The sequence below is a fragment of the Periophthalmus magnuspinnatus genome, chromosome 3, assembly GCF_009829125.3.
Source record: "Periophthalmus magnuspinnatus isolate fPerMag1 chromosome 3, fPerMag1.2.pri, whole genome shotgun sequence".
In the NCBI taxonomy this organism is placed as follows: Eukaryota; Metazoa; Chordata; class Actinopteri; order Gobiiformes; family Gobiidae; genus Periophthalmus; species Periophthalmus magnuspinnatus.
Window position 1 is genome coordinate 279,362 of NC_047128.1, and position 18,706 is coordinate 298,067.

Below are 18,706 nucleotides of genomic sequence, written 5' to 3' on the forward strand. Positions count from 1 at the left end.
CACGATGGAGCCACTTAGATAAATATGATTTATGTTCAAACCCTCGTCCTTCAGCTTCAGGATGACGTCCCTGAAACGAGCTGAGCCTCAGGGACAAAAGTGTAAACAGGGTCAAAGGTCAAAGGGTCAAGAGAGTTTAAATATCTCAAATCTAAATCCAGTCCACAGTGAGAATAATCCTGGAAAAAACACAAATGAAACGTGTCCAGACTTTGCCTGATTGTGTCGTTCAACATCTCCACCTTTTTACCCCAGAGTCAAACGAGAGCTCACCTGGAGCTGTGGGCGGAGCAGGTGGAGGAGGTGGAGCAGGTGGAGCAGGTGGGGCAGACGGAGCAGGTGGAGCAGGTAGAGCAGGTGGAGCAGATGAGCTGGTGGAGCAGATGAGCAGGTGGAGCAGATGAGCTGGTGGAGCAGGTGAACAGGTGGAGCAGGTGGGGCACATGAGCTGGTGGAGCAGGTGGGGCAGACGGAGCAGGTGGGGCAGGTGAACAGGTGGAGCAGGTGGAGGTGACAGTGACGTAGGCGTCTTTGAGCTACACAGTCTGAGTCTTCAGACATTTGCCTAATGCTCCTCTAGAATCATCTGGTTCTGAAAAAAATCACACAGAGAGTGAGTCACACAGAGTACTCGAGTACATTTACTCAGGTACATTTATTCAAGTAACTTTTTAAAGTAACTGCTTTTCAGAGTACTTTTCTGTCAGTATACTTTTACTGTTTGTATTGCAGTAACAGTTCTGTTACTCGAGTAAAAGTGTTGTTCCTTTTCTCTCGGTGAGTCTAAAGTCATTTTATGTAACAATATGACACGATCTGAACATTTGTGTTTGTGGCTCCTCCGGCTCCTGTGGCTCCTTCAGATCTGGTTTAGTTTGGCTCATTTTTGTGGCTCCACTTTGTGACTTATTTCATGTTTTGTCACATTCACCAAAATTATAAATCAGACAGTTTCTCTGCAGCAGCTTTTTATGACCAGCAAAAGATCAAGATCAGCTACGTCGTCCGGACGTCACCGGGGCTCCACCCTGGAGCCAGACCTGGGGGGGGGGGGGGCTCGACAGCGAGCGCCTGGTGGCTGGACCTTTCCCCACGGGGCCCGGCTGGGCACAGCCTGAAGGAGCGAAATGGGGCCGTCCTCCTGTGGGACCACCACCTGCAGGAGGATCCATGAGGGGCCAGAGCAGAGAGATCAGCAGTCGAAGGCAGATCTCTGGACAAGGCTCTGGCTCTGGGGACATGGAATGTCTCCTCTCTGGGGGAGGAGCTTGTGCTGGAGGTTGAGCGTCACACACAGATATAGTCGTCCTCACCTCCACACACAGCCTGGACTCTGGAGCCAACTCCTCCAGAGGGGCTGGACTCTCCATTTCTCTGGCGTTGTCCGCGGGGAGCGGCGGCGAGCTGGTGTGTGAACGAGAGGTCACGTCCCTGCGCCTTCGGGTCGGGGACAGGTCTCTCACTGTTGTGTCGGCCTACGGGCCAAACAGCAGTGCAGAGTACCCGGCCTTCTTGGAGTCCCTGGGAGGGGTACTAGACAGTGCACCAACCGGGGACTCCGTTGTTCTCCTGGGGGACTTCAACGCCCATGTGGGTAACGACAGTGACACCTGGAGGGACGTGATTGGGAGGAACGGCCTCCCACCTGGTGGTGAGTTGGATCCGCTGGTGGAGGAGGAAGCCGGACAGACCTGGCCCAAGCGCATCGTAAGAGTCTGTTGAGAACATCTGGTGGAACCCTCTGTCAAGGGGGTCTTCAACTCACAGCTCTGGGAGAGCTTCTCCCAGACCCGTGATAGGCTGGTGACATGGACTCCAAGTGGGCCATGTTCTACACCTCTATTGTCGATGCGGCCGCTTGTAGCTGTGGTCGGCAACCCCTGACCCTGGAGGTGGACACCGGAAGTAAGGGGGTTGAAGAAGGAGTCCTTAAGAGTTGTCAGGCTGAAGAAGGAGTCCTATCGAGCCTTGTTGGCTCATGGGACTCCTGAGGCAGCTGATGAGTACCGGCGGGCCAAGCGTGCCGCGGCTCGGGCAGTCACAGAGGCAAAAACTCGGGGTTGGGAGGAGTTCGGGGAGGCCATGGAGGAGGACTATCGGACGGCCTCAAAGAGATTCTGACAAACCGTCCGACGCCTTAGGAGGGGGAAGCAGTGCTTCACCAACACTGTTTACAGTGCGGGTGGAGAGCTGCTGACCTCGACTGGGGATGTTGTCGGGCGGTGGAAGGAATACTTTGAGCATCTCCTCAATCCCACTGTCACGTCTTCCGAGGAGGAAGCAGAAACTGAGGACCCGGAGGCGGACTCGTCCATCACCCTGGCTGAAGTCACCGAGGTGGTTGACAAGCTCCTCGGTGGCAAGGCTCCGGGGGTGGACGAGATCCGTCCTGAGTACCTCAAGTCTCTGGATGTTGTGGGACTGTCTTGGCTGACACGTCTCTGCAACATTGCGTGGCGGTCGGGGACAGTACCTCTGGACTGGCAGACCGGGGTGGTGGTCCCTCTGTATAAGAAGGGGGACCGGAGGGTGTGTTCCAGTTCAGGAGAATCACACTCCTCAGCCTTCCCGGTAAGGTCTACTCCAGGGTACTGGAGAGGAGAATCCGACCGATAGTCGAACCTCGGATTCAGGAGGAGCAGTGTGGTTTTCGTCCTGGTCGTGGAACACTGGACCAGCTCTATACTCTCCATCGGGTCCTCGAGGGCTCATGGGAGTTTGCCACAGTCCACATGTGTTTTGTGGATCTGGAGAAGGCATTCGACCGTGTCCCTCGTGGTGTCCTTTGGGGGGTGCTCTGGGAGTATGGGGTCCGGGGCTCTTTGCTAAGGGCTGTCCGGTCCCTGTATGACCGGAGCAGGAACCTCTGTTCTCTGCAGTAAGTCAGACCTGTTCCCGGTGCATGTTGGACTCCACCAGGGCTGCCCTTTGTCACCGGTTCTGTTCATTATATTTATGGACAGAATTTCTAGGCGCAGTCAGGGGCCGGAGGGGGTCTGGTTCAGGGACCAGAGGGGGTCTGGTTCAGGGGCCAGAGGGGGTCCGGTTCGGGGACCACAGGATCTCATCTCTGTTGTTTGCAGATGATGTCCTGATGGCTTCATCGACCAGGACCTGCAGCACTGGGGGAATTTGCAGCCAAGTGTGAAGCGGCTGGGATGGGAATCTCCCTTAGAGATAGGGTGAGGAGCTCAGTCACACAGGAGGAGCTCGGAGTAGAACCGCTGCTCCCTCCTCCATGTCGAGAGGAGCAGCTGAGGCTTGGGCATCTCTTCCTGATGCCTCCTGGACGCCTCCCAGGATCATGTAGAGGGGGTTAATATGAACATTTAAGACCGAAATGACGAGTCTGACAACAGCCGTTTTTTCCACAGAAAGTGAATTGGAGCCAGAGTCGAAGGAGCCAGAAGTGCGTCCATGATCACTTCCTGTTTGTAGCGCGGTGGCTAGCAGGTAGTGTCCATTTACATAAACAGTCTGTGAGTAAAGCCTGTGTGAAGGTCCTGACTGTTGAACCTGACTCACTGTACCTTACTGTCAGAGCTGTGGAGGTCATTGTCCTGCTCTCCGTCTGAGCAGCTCTTCTGCTCTTCCTCTTTCCCGTCATTCTCGTCTTCCTCACAGAGTCGCGACTGCTTCGACTTCTAATGACACAGAAACAACAAGCAAAAATAAAGACTTTGGATTTGAAGGTCCATACGACACTGTGTGTGATCTCTGTCTAATGTTTCCTCATCACAAACAGACCTGTAGCGTCAGCGTTAGCATCAGTGTTAGCATCAGCATTAGCGTCAGTGCTAGAGTCAATGTTAGAGTCAGTGTTAGCATCAGTGTTAGAGTCACTGTTAGAGTCTGTGTTAGCTTCAACGTTAGCGTCATTGTTAGCATCAGTGTTAGTGTCAGTGTTAGCGTCAGTGCTAGCGTCAGTGCTAGCGTCAGTGTTCGAGTCAACGTTAGAGTCTGTGTTAGCATCAGTGTTAGTGTCAGTGTTAGCATAAGTGTTAGAGTCAGTGTTAGCATCAGCATTCGCGTCAGTGTTAGCATCAGCGTTAGCATCAGTGTTAGCATTAGCACAGGCTCAGTGTGTGTAAAAGCAGCAAGTCCAAATATTGACCTGTGTGAAACTATCTCCACTCAAACATGCAGCAGTGGGAGGGCCCCTGAATGCACCACCGGCCCCTGAATGCACCACCGGCCCCTGAATGCACCACCGGCCCCTGAATGCACCACCGGCCCCTGAATGCACCACCGGCCCCTGAATGCACCACCGGGCCCTGAATGCACCACCGGCCCCTGAATGCACCACCGGCCCCTGAATGCACCACCGGCCTCTGAATGCACCACCGCCCCTTAATGCACCACAGACCCACCACCGGCCCCTTAATGCACCACCAGCCCCTTAATGCACCACCGGCCCCTTAATGCACCACCGACCCCCCACATGCCTCTAATGCAGCACATGTGCACAGAGTGATGGAGCCCAGTTGCTAGGTAACAGCGGTTGCTAGGAGAGGAGTGAGATGTGAGCGTTTGGACCTGCCGCGGCGTTTCTCTGTGCAGTGCCCAGGGGGCGCTCTAATGGAATAATACAGACAGAATGTGCAGCTCACAAAGGGTTAACAGTTTGGAGGAGTTCACACGGGGCCGCGTCACACAGAGGTGATGATGTGAACGAGCGGCTCTTTGGAACGGCTCTTTAACATGAACGACTGAACCGGATCTCATATTAAAAAAGAACTGAATCTTATTGTTTCTAATTTGTCTGTTTTTTTACACTGATAAATGAGCCAAGAGAAGAACCAGAACAGAACCAGAACAAGAACAGAACCAGAGGAGGCGACGTGAGGGACTCGTGCACAAAAACAGATGTGGCTCCATAAAAACAGTGACTTTAATATTAATTTTACTGTAGTGCACCATTTTTTAGACATAATTCCACAGACTAAACTCTGTCCCAGTTTGAACCGTTTCACCTGAGCCTCATGTTTCTGATCAGTTTGAACAAATAATAATAATAATAATAATAATAATAATAATAATAATAATAATAATAATAATACATTTTATTTATATCGCACTTTACATTTGAACAACAACAACAAACACATAAAAGAGCCAGTCTGTGGAACGGCTCTTTGACACCAACACGTCCAAAAGATTCAGATCCCACGAAAGAGCCGAGAGTCGCATCACTATTAGAGCTCCTCTGTCTGAAACATCCTCCTCAGTCTGAAACATCCTCCTCAGTCTGAAACATCCTCCTCAGTCTGAAACATCCTCCTCAGTCTGAAACATCCTCATCTGTCTGAAACATCCTCCTCAGTCTGAAACATCCTCCTCTGTCTGAAACATCCTCCTCTGTCTGAAACATCCTCCTCTGTCTGAAACATCCTCCTCAGTCTGAAACATCCTCCTCAGTCTGAAACATCCTCCTCAGTCTGAAACATCCTCCTCAGTCTGAAACATCCTCCTCAGTCTGAAACATCCTCCTCAGTCTGAAACATCCTCCTCAGTCTGAAACATCCTCCTCAGTCTGAAACATCCTCCTCTGTCTGAAACATCATCATCTGTCTGAAACATCCTCCTCAGTCTGAAACTTCCTCCTCTGTCTGAAACATCCTCCTCTGTCTGAAAGATCCTCCTCAGTCTGAAACATCCTCCTCAGTCTGAAACATCCTCCTCAGTCTGAAACATCCTCCTCAGTCTGAAACATTCTCCTCTGTCTGAAACATCCTCCTCAGTCTGAAACATTCTCCTCTGTCTGAAACATCCTCCTCTGTCTGAAACATCCTCCTCAGTCTGAAACATCCTCCTCTGTCTGAAACATCCTCCTCAGTCTGAAACATCCTCCTCAGTCTGAAACATCCTCCTCAGTCTGAAACATCCTCCTCTGTCTGAAACATCCTCCTCAGTCTGAAACATCCTCCTCAGTCTGAAACATCCTCCTCAGTCTGAAACATTCTCCTCAGTCTGAAACATCCTCCTCAGTCTGAAACATCCTCCTCAGTCTGAAACATCCTCCTCTGTCTGAAACATTCTCCTCAGTCTGAAACATCCTCCTCTGTCTGAAACATCCTCCTCAGTCTGAAACATCCTCCTCAGTCTGAAACATCCTCCTCAGTCTGAAACATCCTCCTCAGTCTGAAACATTCTCCTCAGTCTGAAACATCCTCCTCAGTCTGAAACATCCTCCTCAGTCTGAAACATCCTCACACACACACAGTTCAGTGCAGTTCTCTGTCAGTCCCACAGGGGGAGACACTGCTCTGGTTCTTTTTAAAACATAAAAGTCACTGTTTGTTTTGTCTCTGTTTGTTTTAAAAATGAACCATGAGTCTGAAATAAAGATAAAGATGACCTTTTTAAGACGACCTTTTATTAGTCTCTGGACACTGTTGATGCCGTCAACATTTCAAGTGTGATGCTAACAGGAGGCACTGCTCTGTCTGAGGCTCTGTCAGACTTTAATCTGAGTTTTATTTTAACACAATCTGACCATAAAGAGCTGATTTATCTGAACTACAACAGATGAGCTGATTTGTCCTGTTAAACACGTCTCTCAAATAACATCAGTCACAAGCTAGCATTAGCATTAGCATTAGCATTAGCCGACAGTTTTTCACCATGAGCTCGGACCACAGACTCCTGAAGATGAGCTCTTTAAATCACTTTTATGTTTTGTCTAAAGTTTGCAGACAATCTTTAAACTTTCTTGTCTCGTGTTTGCTAATGTGTGCATTGTGTCACCATGGTAACCGCAGAATATTCTACCGTAGAGACACATGTAGATCCCCCCCCCAGGTGTGTGGTGTGATCTGAGCCGTGTACCTTGGCAGAGCTGGACTTTTTCCTCTTGGAGCCGCTCTTATCAGACGGGATGTTCTCAGCGTCCTCCTCCTCTTCCACAGAGTCTCCCTCCTCTCCCTCCTCCTCTCCCTCCTCTCCCTCCTCTCCCTCTTCTCCCTCTTCTCCCTCTTCTCCCTCTTCTCCTTCACTGCTGCCGTCCGCTGTGTTTCCTGCGTCCTCTGCCTCTGATGAACTCTGCATCACCTGAGGATGGACCACACATTTCACACTTTACACTTTAGATATTTAACATTTAGATAAAAAGGTTTGACTTTTTTTCTGGCTTGGCAACATTTTCAGGTTTAAATTTTTACTTCCTGGTTGTAAATCATGACATCACACTAGACTACACTGTAACCTAGCAACCACCTGGTGCACGGGGACAAAACTCCTGAGAGAATCATGAAAACCTCACACTTTAAAGCTACAATGTGTAACTTTCAACCACCTGATTGTCTCCATGGGGATGTAATTGTTACGCCTACAATTCCACCTGTGACACGCCCACAGTGACACGCCCACAGTGACACGCCCACTGTGACACGCCCACTGGGACACTCTAGTGGTTTTAGATGAATATTGTGATTTAAAACGTGTAAATTATAACAAAAAGATCCACAAAGATGAGAACCATAGAGACTCAAGGTTTAATTCGCGTGGTCTTGCCCCCGTCTGTGCCCTTTGTCCTTTGCCCCCGTCTGTGCCCTTTGCCCTTTGCCCCCGTCTGACCTGGTACCCTGTGAACTTGACTCCGGGGTTGTTCTCGATCTCCCACAGTCCCTCGTTAAATCCTTTCCTCTTGTTGGATTTGCCAAACTTCTCTTTGTAATCTTTGTACGGGAGCAGGTCCTTGGGGCCCAGAAAGGCACTATGGGAAAAATAAAACAGATAAAATAATAAAAACAAGAATCTGATTCACAAACTGTGAATAAAGATCGACACTTGATCTGTTTGTTTAAATGGTTTAAATGTTCTGAGCTCAGATGATCCTTACGTTTCATGTGTCCCAAAGAAGAAGATGGGATATTTGTTGGCTGGAGGCTTCACTGCTCCTTCAGGAAGTTCATCAATCTGAACAGGAACAAGGTTAAAGGTCAAAGGTCCTATAGTACAAAAAATGGACTCTGTGAGGTTTAATCCATGTTCTAATGTTCTAATGTTCTAATGTTCTCCTCATTCACATGTTTGAGTCACTTTATTATTCATCTGTAACATCTACAAAGATCAAAATGTGACGTTCCACCTTGTGATGTGTCCAAGACACGCGGCCTGAGGTCACATGACATGACAGTCGATCATCGACCTCTGACCTAGAGTGTCCTGGTGCCACCTGCACAGACCTGTCCCCGACCTGAAGGCGCAGGGACGCGACCCTCTCGTTCACCGGGGTAAACTCCAACACGAGGCGGCTGAGCTGTGGGGCAATGAGCCCGCACCAGCTCGCCGCCGCTCCCCGCGGGCAACGCCAGAGAAATGGAGAGTCCAGCCCCTCTGGAGGAGTTGGCTCCAGAGTCCAGGCTGTGTGTGGAGGTGAGGACGACTATATCTGTGTGTGACGCTCAACCTCCAGCACAAGCTCCTCCCCCAGAGAGGAGACATTCCATGTCCCCAGAGCCAGAGCCTTGTCTGGAGATCTGCCTTCGACTGCTGCCCAGATCTCTCTGCTCTGGCCCCTCATGGCTCCTCCTGCAGGTGGTCCATGGGAGGGTGGCCCCACGTCGGGCTGAGCCTCATGGGGTCTGGCTCCAGGGTGGGGCCCCGGTGACACTGGTCCAGGCGACGTAACTGGCCTTGATTTTGTCCTCAGAACCTCTGATCCTCCTGAACCCTCAGAGTCTGACCTGTGCCCCTGAACCTGTCGACCGTGGGTGACCCGACCAGGGGCATGAAGCCCCCGACATCAGAGCTCCAGGATCATTAGGGCTCAAACCTCCACCACGTTAAGGTGGAGGTTTGAGGAGGAGCCTTTTACCTTTAGTTCAGTCGAGATAAGAGACAACTCCACATCTGATTCTACTGAAGGTGTGTGGAGTTTAAAAACACAGTGGAGCACTTCCTGTATCACCACATGATGACATCACAAGGTGGAGCTGAGTGTTTTCAGCCTAAATCTGCAGGTTTATGTGTTAAACCTGCTCCTCTGATCTGCGCCTTATTGTCGCTGTTTTGTTTGTATTTGACTCGGGGGAGGCTGGTGACCTGAGGTCAGCTCCTCTTCTCCTCTTCTCCTCTTCTCCTCTTTTCTCTTAAATTATGCAAAATGACATTGATAAAGTGGCGCGCGCGGATAAAAGGTGAATGTGACGGTCACAGGAGGCGCGGAGGGCGCAGTTTGCAGGAGATGCTAATGTTTGGGCCGATCCTGCTCCTCTCAATCCTCACGCTCCTCCATTTTACCACCTCTGCTCAAATAACGCGTTTTGCTCCAGCCCGGTGCTCCAGCCCGGTGCTCCTCTGTCTCCTCCGGGCTCCAGGAGCACAGCGGGGTCCCGTGCGCATCCTCCCCGCCTCCGCGCGCCTCCTGCCCGGCTGCAGCCCGCACTCACCCGCGCTGGCCAGTGTGGGTATCCTTTCATTTTGGCGAACACCAGGTCCCCCGCCTTGTACTCCCGCGGCCGCGGTCGAGCCATGCCTCTGGTCTGCGGGACGACGACGCGCTTCGGCTCGGGTGGGTTTCAGACCGATTCCCGGTTCCCAAACGGCTCTTCTACGGCCCCGTGGTGCAGTCAGGCGCTCTGGAGTTATTGACCATGAATGTTTTTATGTGAAGACTGCAGTTTACACGGAAATAAATAATTAAAAAAGGCGGAAAACGCAAGGATGTGTGGGCTCTCCTTTTACGCACGAAATGAGGTGTAAATGTGATGGAGAATGGCTCCAGTGAGAGCCGCACCTGAGCCGCAGCCTCCAGGAACTCTGCTCAAATCTGCACAACTCTGGCGTAAAATAAACACTTTTGTGGACCAGCAGCCATTTTGAGACGCACAAAAACAGGATTTAGTGTCAGGTTCTTTAGAAAAGGACGAAAAAAGACACGAAGAAACAGAGAAAGATTTAGAAAAAAAACTATAACACAAACTGACTCCTGACAGTTTAACCCCTGTCCTCCTCAAACAGACCTGGAGATGAGTTTGTTTCATTCACATGTTTGAGTCACTTTATTATTAGTCTGTAACATCTACAAAGATCAAAATGCGACGTTCCACCTTGTGATGTCATCAAGTGGTATTTCATTTATTTTTTTCAAGTGAACAGCTCCTTTTACCTTTAGTTCAGTCGAGATAAGAGACAACTCCAGGACTGAAATGATCCAAATGATTCTATAAATGAAGGTGTGTGGAGTTTAAAAACACAGTGGAGCACTTCCTGTATCACCACACGATGACATCACAAGGTGGAACACAGTGTTTTCAGTTTGAGAGAAGAACTCAGCCTAAATCTGCAAAGTTTTTGTGTTAAACATGTGAGAATGAAACAAAACACAACTCCAGGTCTGTGTGTGACGAGGAAACATTAAACAATTCAGAAAAGAGAGTAATATGGAACTTTACATTTCCACGGTAACAGCCACACTCTGTATTTTTCTGTGTCTTTATTTATTAATATTATGTTATTCTCTCATGTTCTGACACTGATCCTCGTCAAAAACACGTGTGAAGAGGTTTTAGATCATCCATGCATGTTTGAGTAATCTAGAGATCTCTCCCGGGCCCTATTCAAACCCTCCTGTACGAGGCTCCGCCCACAAGCCTACATCACCCACGCTCCCACACGACAATCCTCCATAAATATACAAAAACATGACACAAAACAACACACTACAGCTTCACAAACCTGGTGTGATGTGCAGTAGTTTCATTAACGCTGATTGTGATGTGATAGCGCCGTGAAGGGGGCGGGGCTTTGGACTCAGAGCCACAAAAACGAAAGTGAAACTGATAAAACATGTTAATACTTTGATTTGGGCGAATTTAGAATTTTCAAAATAATAAAATGAAACATGGATCTAAATATGTGATGCGTTACAATTAAATAGTTTTTCTTTAATGAGTTTAATGAGACTTTGACCTCTTGACCTCTTGACCTCTTCTTCATCTCTTCTTGACTTTGACCTTTCCGCAGTGACCTTCAGTCGAGTCCTTTCCGTCCTCACCCGTCGTCTCTCCCGGTCCCACGTTGGATGACGCTGCGGCGCCCTCTGCCCGTTTTTCCCTCTGCTGCATCCACGGACTCTCCAGGACGCCGGCGACGCTGATCCGATGCTCCACGTCCGGGTGGAGCAGCCGCTGGACCAGACCCACGGCGTCCGGCGAGACTTGGTGCGAGTCCAGGAAGTTTATGTCGCGTTTCATTTGGAGCTGCACCATCTTGAGGACGCTGCCGGAACTGAACGGCAGCGCGTCGTAGAGCATTTTAAACAGGATCACGCCCACGCTCCAGACGTCCGCCATGACGGGATTGTACGGTAAACCGCGTAAGATCTCCGGAGCGGCGTAGCTATCGGTCCCGCAGAAGGTGTCGCTCAGATCCAGGCGTCCGTCGGTGTACGTCAGCCGCTTGCTCATGCCGAAGTCGCACACTTTGATGTTTTGTTTCTGGTCCAAAAGCAGGTTTTCGCATTTGAGGTCGCGGTGGGTGATGTCGTTGCCGTGGAGATACTGGACGGCGGCGCAGAGCTGGGCCAAGAACGTCCGGCTGCGCTCCTCAGACAGCGCGCCGTTGGTTTTCATGTAGTCGGAGAGGTCGTTCACGCACAGCTCCATGACGACGAACACCTGAGAAACACAACAAAAACTCACTCAGCGAGGTGATTGGCTGTTGGACTGTAGACCATTGTGTCGTGTGTCCTGATTGGCTGTTGGACTGTAGACCATTGTGTCGTGTGTCCTGATTGGCTGTTGGACTGTAGACCATTGTGTCGTGCGTCCTGATTGGCTGTTGGACTGTAGACCATTGTGTCGTGCGTCCTGATTGGCTGTTGGACTGTAGACCATTGTGTCGTGCGTCCTGATTGGCTGTTGGACTGTAGACCATTGTGTCGTGCGTCCTGATTGGCTGTTGGACTGTAGACCATTGTGTCGTGCGTCCTGATTGGCTGTTGGACTGTAGACCATTGTGTCGTGCGTCCTGATTGGCTGTTGGACTGTAGACCATTGTGTCGTGCGTCCTGATTGGCTGTTGGACTGTAGACCATTGTGTCGTGCGTCCTGATTGGCTGTTGGACTGTAGACCATTGTGTCGTGCGTCCTGATTGGCTGTTGGACTGTAGACCATTGTGTCATGCGTCCTGATTGGCTGTTGGACTGTAGACCATTGTGTCATGCGTTCTGATTGGCTGAGGGACGTGCCGTGTCTCCCGTGTTCAGCCAAATTTATGTAACGTTTGATTTATTTGACGTATATTATTTTCTGTATTAACATTTATTTGGGTCATTAGTATTTTGATTATTACTTTAAACTTATTTTATTATTTATTATATTATGTTGGACACATCATTTACTTTCTTCATAATAATATTGGTTCCTACTTATTGTTTCAGTACAGCACATTTGAGGAGCGCACACGAGCTGTAACTGTCCTGCTGTCGGTCGATTTAAGCAAAGAAGAAGCAAGAAAATACGTCAAATTAAATCTAAATGTGACAAACCACCGCCTCAAGAGACTGAACAGAACAAAATATTAGAGTCAAATTTACATAAACGTTGGATCTCAGTGTGACTCTGAAGTGCTGTACGTTTGCAATTTGTTTTCTCCCCGACAAAACCCACAATGTCGATGAAACGTTCTGCACCGACAAAGACGCCTACGAAGGTTTGAACTTTGAGAGAGTTTAAACGAGAGAGAAATGTGAGAAAATGTTAACGCCTGTGTGAGAAAAGTGTATAAAGTGTGTGGTGAGGGGTTTGACAGACAAAAACAGAGAGAATAATGTAAAAAAAGGGGCGTTACCTTCCACAGCCTCGCTCCTGATTGGCTCTTTGGTTGCTATGATACTCACTGGACTCCAGATTAGCCTCTCTACCTGCTAGCGTTGATGAGCTTCATGTGGCGCTGCTGTGGGCGTCGTCCTCGTCTGTGTTTCTGACCTTTAACCCCTCTGGCGTTCTTACCTTGCTGCCGCTCTGCTCAAACACGTGATGTGTTGTGACGACGTTCGGATGCTTCAGACACTTCACGATCTCTAACTCTCTGGACAGGAACTTCTCGAGGTATGGCTTCTCCGCTCTCGTCCTGTCGATGACCTTCACGGCGAAGTGCTGCCTCGTGTGGCAGGAGTAGGCTTTGACCACCGTGCCGTAGCGGCCCTCTCCAAGGCTCTTCTGGAACGTGAGTCCATGTTTCTCCATGAACAGTTTGTCTTTGGCTCCTAAACTCATGGAGCGGCGTCCCGATTGTCCTGATTGTCTTGATTGTCCCGGTCGTCCTGATTGTCCTGTTTTCTTTCTGAAGCACTTTTTTTTTTGAACAATAACAAAACACAAACCTGGCAACGCTCATTCTACAAGCTTCATTCAAATGAGTTTAGTCCAGGTAGATAAAAGGTGAGTTTATTTTATACTTTCAAGCTGATGTCGTCCACATTTCCCGGGGGTGTGATGCTAACTGGAGGCACTGCTCTGTCTGAAGGTCTGACACTCAAGTTAGACTTTAACACAATCATAAAGAACTGACTTATCTGAACTCCAACAGATGAGCTGATCTGTGCTGATAAACAACATTACAGTCACACGCTAGCATTAGCATTAGCATTAGCATTAGCCAACAGTTTTTTCACAAACTCAAACAGAATCATGAGTTTGGACTGATCACAAACTCCTGAACACGTGCTCTTTAAATACAGTTTGGGTTTTGTCGTGTCTCGTTTGGCCCCGGAAACACCTTGGGGGAGGAGCTGGAGGAAGTGTCTGGGGTGAGGGAAGTCCCCGCTTGGACTGCTGCCCCCGCGACCCAGCCCCGGAGAAAGAGGAAGAACACGGACGGATGGATTTTTGTCTTGAGTTCTCGAGTATTTTTTATCGCTGTTTGTGAATGTTTGCATTGCGTCTCCATGGTAACCGCTGAACATTCTGCCATAGAGACGCATGTAGAACCCCCCGGAGTGACGTCACTGCAAAGCACGAGCTAAAGTTAAATGATCTTACACACACACACACACACACTGCTCTTTATGTAGCTGCTCCTGAAGTGTGTAAGTGTCAAACTCGTCCAGCAGGTGGCAGCAGAGTCACATCAATAACATCAACTACTGCCCACGTTTAGACAAAGAAGTGCAGGTTTAAGAATGACCCCAGATGCCCTCCCGTGTGTCAGATGCCCTCCCCGTGTGTCAGATGCCCTCCCTGTGTGTCAGATGCCCTCCCCGTGTGTCAGATGCCCTCCCTGTGTGTCAGATGCCCTCCCCGTGTGTCAGATGCCCTCCCCGTGTGTCAGATGCCCTCCCCGTGTGTCAGATGCCCTCCCCGTGTGTCAGATGCCCTCCCCGTGTGTCAGATGCCCTCCCTGTGTGTCAGATGCCCTCCCTGTCTTACTCAAACATTCAAATCTAAATATCAGAAAAATGACTCCACTGCTCTGGTTCTTCTCTGTTGTGTCCAGCAGGAGGCAGCACACACACAGACACACACACACACACCCACCCCGACACACACACACACACACACATCCCGACCCCCCCCCCCCCCCCCCCCACACACACACACACACACACACTCCAGATGTTGTGTCAGTCTCATGTTTCACTGTTTCAACATCAGGAGCACATTATCTCAGAGCGTTTACCTGCTGCTCCTCCTGTCACTCTCTCCTCTCCTCCTCTCTCCTCTGTTCTTTCATTCTTTCATGTTGTCATTTGCTTGTCTCTCTCTCACCATGGCAGCAGGTGTGTGTGTGTGTGTGTTTTATAAAGGTTTGTTTCTCCTCTTTCCTCCTCTCTCCTCCTCACACCCTGTGACTCTGGTCCTTGTGTGTTTTATAAAGGCTCCTCTCCTCTCCTCTCTCCTCCCTCTTTTCGCTTTCCTCCCTTTCTCCTCCTCTCTCCTCCTCTCCTCTCCTCTCTCCTCCCTCTTTTCGCTTTCCTCCCTTTCTCCTCCTCTCTCCTCTCTCCTCCTCTCCTCTCCTCTCCTCTCTCCTCTCCTCTCTCCTCTCCTCTCTCCTCCTCTCCTCTCCTCTCTCCTCTCTCCTCTCCTCTCTCCTCCTCCTCTCTCCTCCTCAGACCCTGCGCTCTTCTCTCGTCTGGTGTAAACACAAATATTCAGATGAAACTTTTCAGTCTCTTTCAGACTCGGGCCTCGTTCTTTCAGACTCGGGCCTCGTCCCTGGCCTCGTTCACTGATCTCTCTTTGTTTTAAGTCGTTAGATGGATTTTCTTTTATGAACTTATCACTTACAAACTTTAAAAATCTCACGACGCACTTGAAGGTTTTTATGAAAGAGACGACTCTGAACAAAACGGTTTAATTCAAAGTTTTATGGATAAAAACCTTTTCAATAACACGAAATCAACAGGTGTCAGTGAGGTCTCAGTGAGGCCTCAGTGAGGCCTCAGTGAGGTCTCAGTGAGGCGTCAGTGAGGTCTCAGTGAGGTCTCAGTGAGGCCTCAGTGAGGTCTCAGTGAGGTCTCAGTGAGGCCTCAGTGAGGTGTCAGTGAGGCCTCAGTGAGGTCTCAGTGAGGTCTCAGTGAGGTCTCAGTGAGGTCTCAGTGAGGCCTCAGTGAGGCCTCAGTGAGGCCTCAGTGAGGTGTCAGTGAGGTGTCAGTGAGGCCTCAGTGAGGTGTCAGTGAGGTCTCAGTGAGGTCTCAGTGAGGTCTCAGTGAGGCCTCAGTGAACGAGGACCCTTTACCCCTGATGCCCACACGTCTGTTTTATGTCTGTACAGACCTGAGCTGCAGCAGAAGAGCCGATAATGAGCCATAGAACAGACTGACTCGCCCCTCCACAGATCTGATTGTGTTAAAATGTGTCTATGGATCCATCTTTTCCTGATCGTGGATGAGGTGATGCGCTCGACGCCGGGACTCGTTTGTGCTGCAGGTCGAGTTTTATAAAAGTGAAAAACACAAAGAGGAAAAGAAGATTTGGATTTACAGTCGAACAAACAGGAGGAAAGAAAGAAAGAAAGATGGATAGATGGATAGATAAATAGATAGATAGATAGATAGATAGATAAATATTTTATTAATGCCCAGACCTGGTAAATTCATTTGTCCAGAGCAAAAACAGAGACACAACACAAATCACACACAGATATAAAACACAAACAGCACAGAGATGATAAAGTGCAGATGTTCTTCAGTCTAATAGGACTGATCCACCTCCTGAACCTCTCGTTCTACAGCGAGAGAAGGTTCTCCCGGTCCGTCCTCCCAGTCCGTCCTCCCGGTCCGTCCTCCCGGTCCGTTCTCCTGGTCTGTTCTCCTGGTGCTGATTCTCGTGTGGCGGGTGTCTGCTGTTGTTGAGGACGTTCTGCATCATCCTCCTCATCCTCTTCTCCTCCATCTCCCCTACAGAGTCCTCCCTCCCTCCACAGACACACACTTCCTGATCAGCTCATCGCGCCTGTTATGGTCCCGCACAGTAATGTAATGTTCCCCACACACCACTCCAAAATCACAGCACTGCAGGACGGTAAAAAGTATCAAAAGATCAAAATATTTAGAGTCTTTGTCCTGTTTTGCTGCAGTTGTTGTCCTGACCAGTCCAGTTTGTCCTGTCCAGTCCAGTTTGTCAGATTTAACAGGAGGAAACACAGAAAACACTAAACGATCTGAGGACGATTTACAACTGGAGGCACTGCACTGACTGAGACACATCAGAGAGGAAAGTACTCAGGTGTGTTATTTAAGTAAAAGTACAAATATCTACTGAAGTAAAAGTATTTAAGTACCTGTTAAAAAATGTAAAAGTATTTCACACATGAGTTGTTCATTTATTAAAGTGTAAATGTGGAGAAAATGATGTAAAATGATTCATATTTTGTTAATTTTTCTTCAGAGTTTTGTGTTTTTATTAGATCAGAGATCAGAGCAGTGCATTATGGGCCTTGAACAGGTTCCCGTCGGTTCCTTCCTGTCAGTTCCTCCCTGTTCCCTCTCGTCGGTTCCCTCCTGTGGGTTCCCTCTCGTTGGTTCCCTCTAGTCAGTTCCCTCTCGTCGGTTCCCTCTAGTCAGTTCCCTCTCGTCGGTTCCTTCCTGTCGGTTCCTACCTGTCGGTTCCTTCCTGTTCCCTCTCGTCGGTTCCCTCTAGTCAGTTCCCTCTCGTCGGTTCCCTCTAGTCAGTTCCCTCTCGTCGGTTCCTTCCTGTCGGTTCCTACCTGTCGGTTCCTTCCTGTTCCCTCCCGTCGGTTCCCTCCCGTCGGTTCCTTCCTGTTCCCTCTCGTCGGTTCTGTCCTGTTCCCTCTCGTCAGTTCCTTCCTGTCGGTTCCTACCTGTCGGTTCCTTCCTGTTCCCTCCCGTCGGTTCCCTCCCGTCGGTTCCCTCCCGTCGGTTCCCTCCCGTCGGTTCCCTCTCGTCGGTTCCTTCCTGTTCCCTCCTGTGGGTTCCCTCCTGTGGGTTCCCTCCTGTGGGTTCCCTCTCCTCAGTTCCCTCTCGTCCTCGTCGCTGTGGTTCCTCTGGAGCAGCAGGTTCCGTCTCTGTTTTCTCTAAATGTGTTCTAGAGTTTTTCTTGTTCTCTCCGTGTCCATCGATGCACAAATCCTGTGTAATTCTTCCCTCCACGGCTGCCAGTCCTGCCCCGTCGGCCCCGCGCCGCCGCCCTCTCGCCGCCCTCTCCGAGCGGACGGGGCACTTCACAGTTTGGCGCCCCCTGGCACGGTCAATTTATCCTACGTTTCACACTTTGGCGCCCGACCCTTCATGTAGCATTAGCTCTGCTTTGTTGCGAGACCCTGTGACGCGCCTTCTCCGGGGCCCGACCTTAAGCCAACTGCAAATGTGATGCGATTTGGGCGCCGCGGCTGACACCGGCGCTCCGGCACAGCGGCTAAACGCTTTTACACAAACGCTTTTTTTTTTTTCTCCCTTTGCCATCGCCGTGTTCCCCTCGTGCCACGTGTCCCCCCCCCACGCCGCGGCCAGACGTCTCCGCAAATGAAGCAGACAGCGAGTAAATAACAGTTGCCATTGTAGCCCTCAGCGTGTGACGGAGGAGGGCGGGGGCGCGGGGGGGCGGGCGGAGGGGGAGGGGTCTGCATGATACGCCCGGCTGTGATATGGCGCCCGCGACCTCACGCTGTCACCCCCCGGAAACATCAGCCGCACCCGGACAATTTGTGCACTTAACACTTCACTTGGCTCGTGACAGGTGCTGATTTGGACGCACTGGCTGTACCCGCGCCTCCCCCCGCGCCTCCCCCCGCCAACCCCCGCCGCGGCGCTCCCCCCTCGCCCCCTCCTCATCGCCCCCCTCCCTCCCGAGAGGCCCAGGGCGATCCCAACATCTGCTTTGGGTGTCCAGGGAGCGGCTGGTGCTCGTGTGACTGCGGCTCACACGGAGACGGAGCAGATGTGAGTCAGAGGCGTCCGAGGCCGCGAGGGGGCGGGGCTTAGTGAGAGTGACACATGTACTGCATTTCCACGCTCTGTACACACTCTGAGTACTGCTGTTTACATCTGAAAAACAAGACGACGACAACCGGGAAGTGAAATAAGTAAAAACAACAATAAAACAAGCACCATTTTGAATAAAAACATGAGTAACTGAACACAAACTGAGTACTCGATAAAGTAACTGTAATCTGGTGCAGTTACTCTTTCGTTTGGTGGTACACGAGGGAGTACTTCAGTCATTTTGGCAGGTCTGAGTAAATAAAAATAAACATAAAGCAGCTAAAATAAATCTGTTTGTGATTATTATGTCATTATGT

General features: G+C 50.1%; 2 protein-coding genes across 2 annotated transcripts; both read right to left on the reverse strand.

Annotated features, from left to right (window-relative positions):
* Positions 1-498: 498 nt before the first annotated feature.
* hdgfl3 (HDGF like 3) lies at positions 499-9,659 on the reverse strand. Its single transcript, XM_055229331.1, has 7 exons — positions 9,393-9,659; positions 7,841-7,917; positions 7,576-7,714; positions 6,996-7,050; positions 6,829-6,920; positions 3,531-3,644; positions 499-592 (listed from the first exon to the last, which is right to left on the reverse strand). The coding sequence occupies exons 1-7, from the start codon at positions 9,474-9,476 to the stop codon at positions 566-568; spliced, it is 588 nt and encodes a 195-aa protein (XP_055085306.1). The 5' UTR covers positions 9,477-9,659; the 3' UTR covers positions 499-565.
* Positions 9,660-10,937: 1,278 nt separating this feature from the next.
* Positions 10,938-13,224, reverse strand: tssk6 (testis-specific serine kinase 6). Its single transcript, XM_033986593.1, has 2 exons — positions 12,958-13,224; positions 10,938-11,621 (listed from the first exon to the last, which is right to left on the reverse strand). The coding sequence occupies exons 1-2, from the start codon at positions 13,222-13,224 to the stop codon at positions 10,938-10,940; spliced, it is 951 nt and encodes a 316-aa protein (XP_033842484.1).
* Positions 13,225-18,706: the final 5,482 nt, after the last annotated feature.

Bases quoted from the DNA above. Each gene is read 5' to 3' on its own strand.
- hdgfl3 (XM_055229331.1), bottom strand. From the start codon at position 9,476: ATGGCTCGACCGCGGCCGCGGGAGTACAAGGCGGGGGACCTGGTGTTC. The intron at 6,921-6,995 runs GTGAAGGAGAAG...AGGAGGAGGGAG, and splicing joins AAACACAGCGGACGGCAGCA to AGGAGGGAGACTCTGTGGAA. The intron at 593-3,530 runs GTACAGTGAGTC...GATTTTTTTCAG, and splicing joins TCCACAGCTCTGACAGTAAG to AACCAGATGATTCTAGAGGA.
- tssk6 (XM_033986593.1), bottom strand. From the start codon at position 13,224: ATGAGTTTAGGAGCCAAAGACAAACTGTTCATGGAGAAACATGGACTC. The intron at 11,622-12,957 runs GTAAGAACGCCA...TGTGTTTCTCAG, and splicing joins TTGAGCAGAGCGGCAGCAAG to GTGTTCGTCGTCATGGAGCT.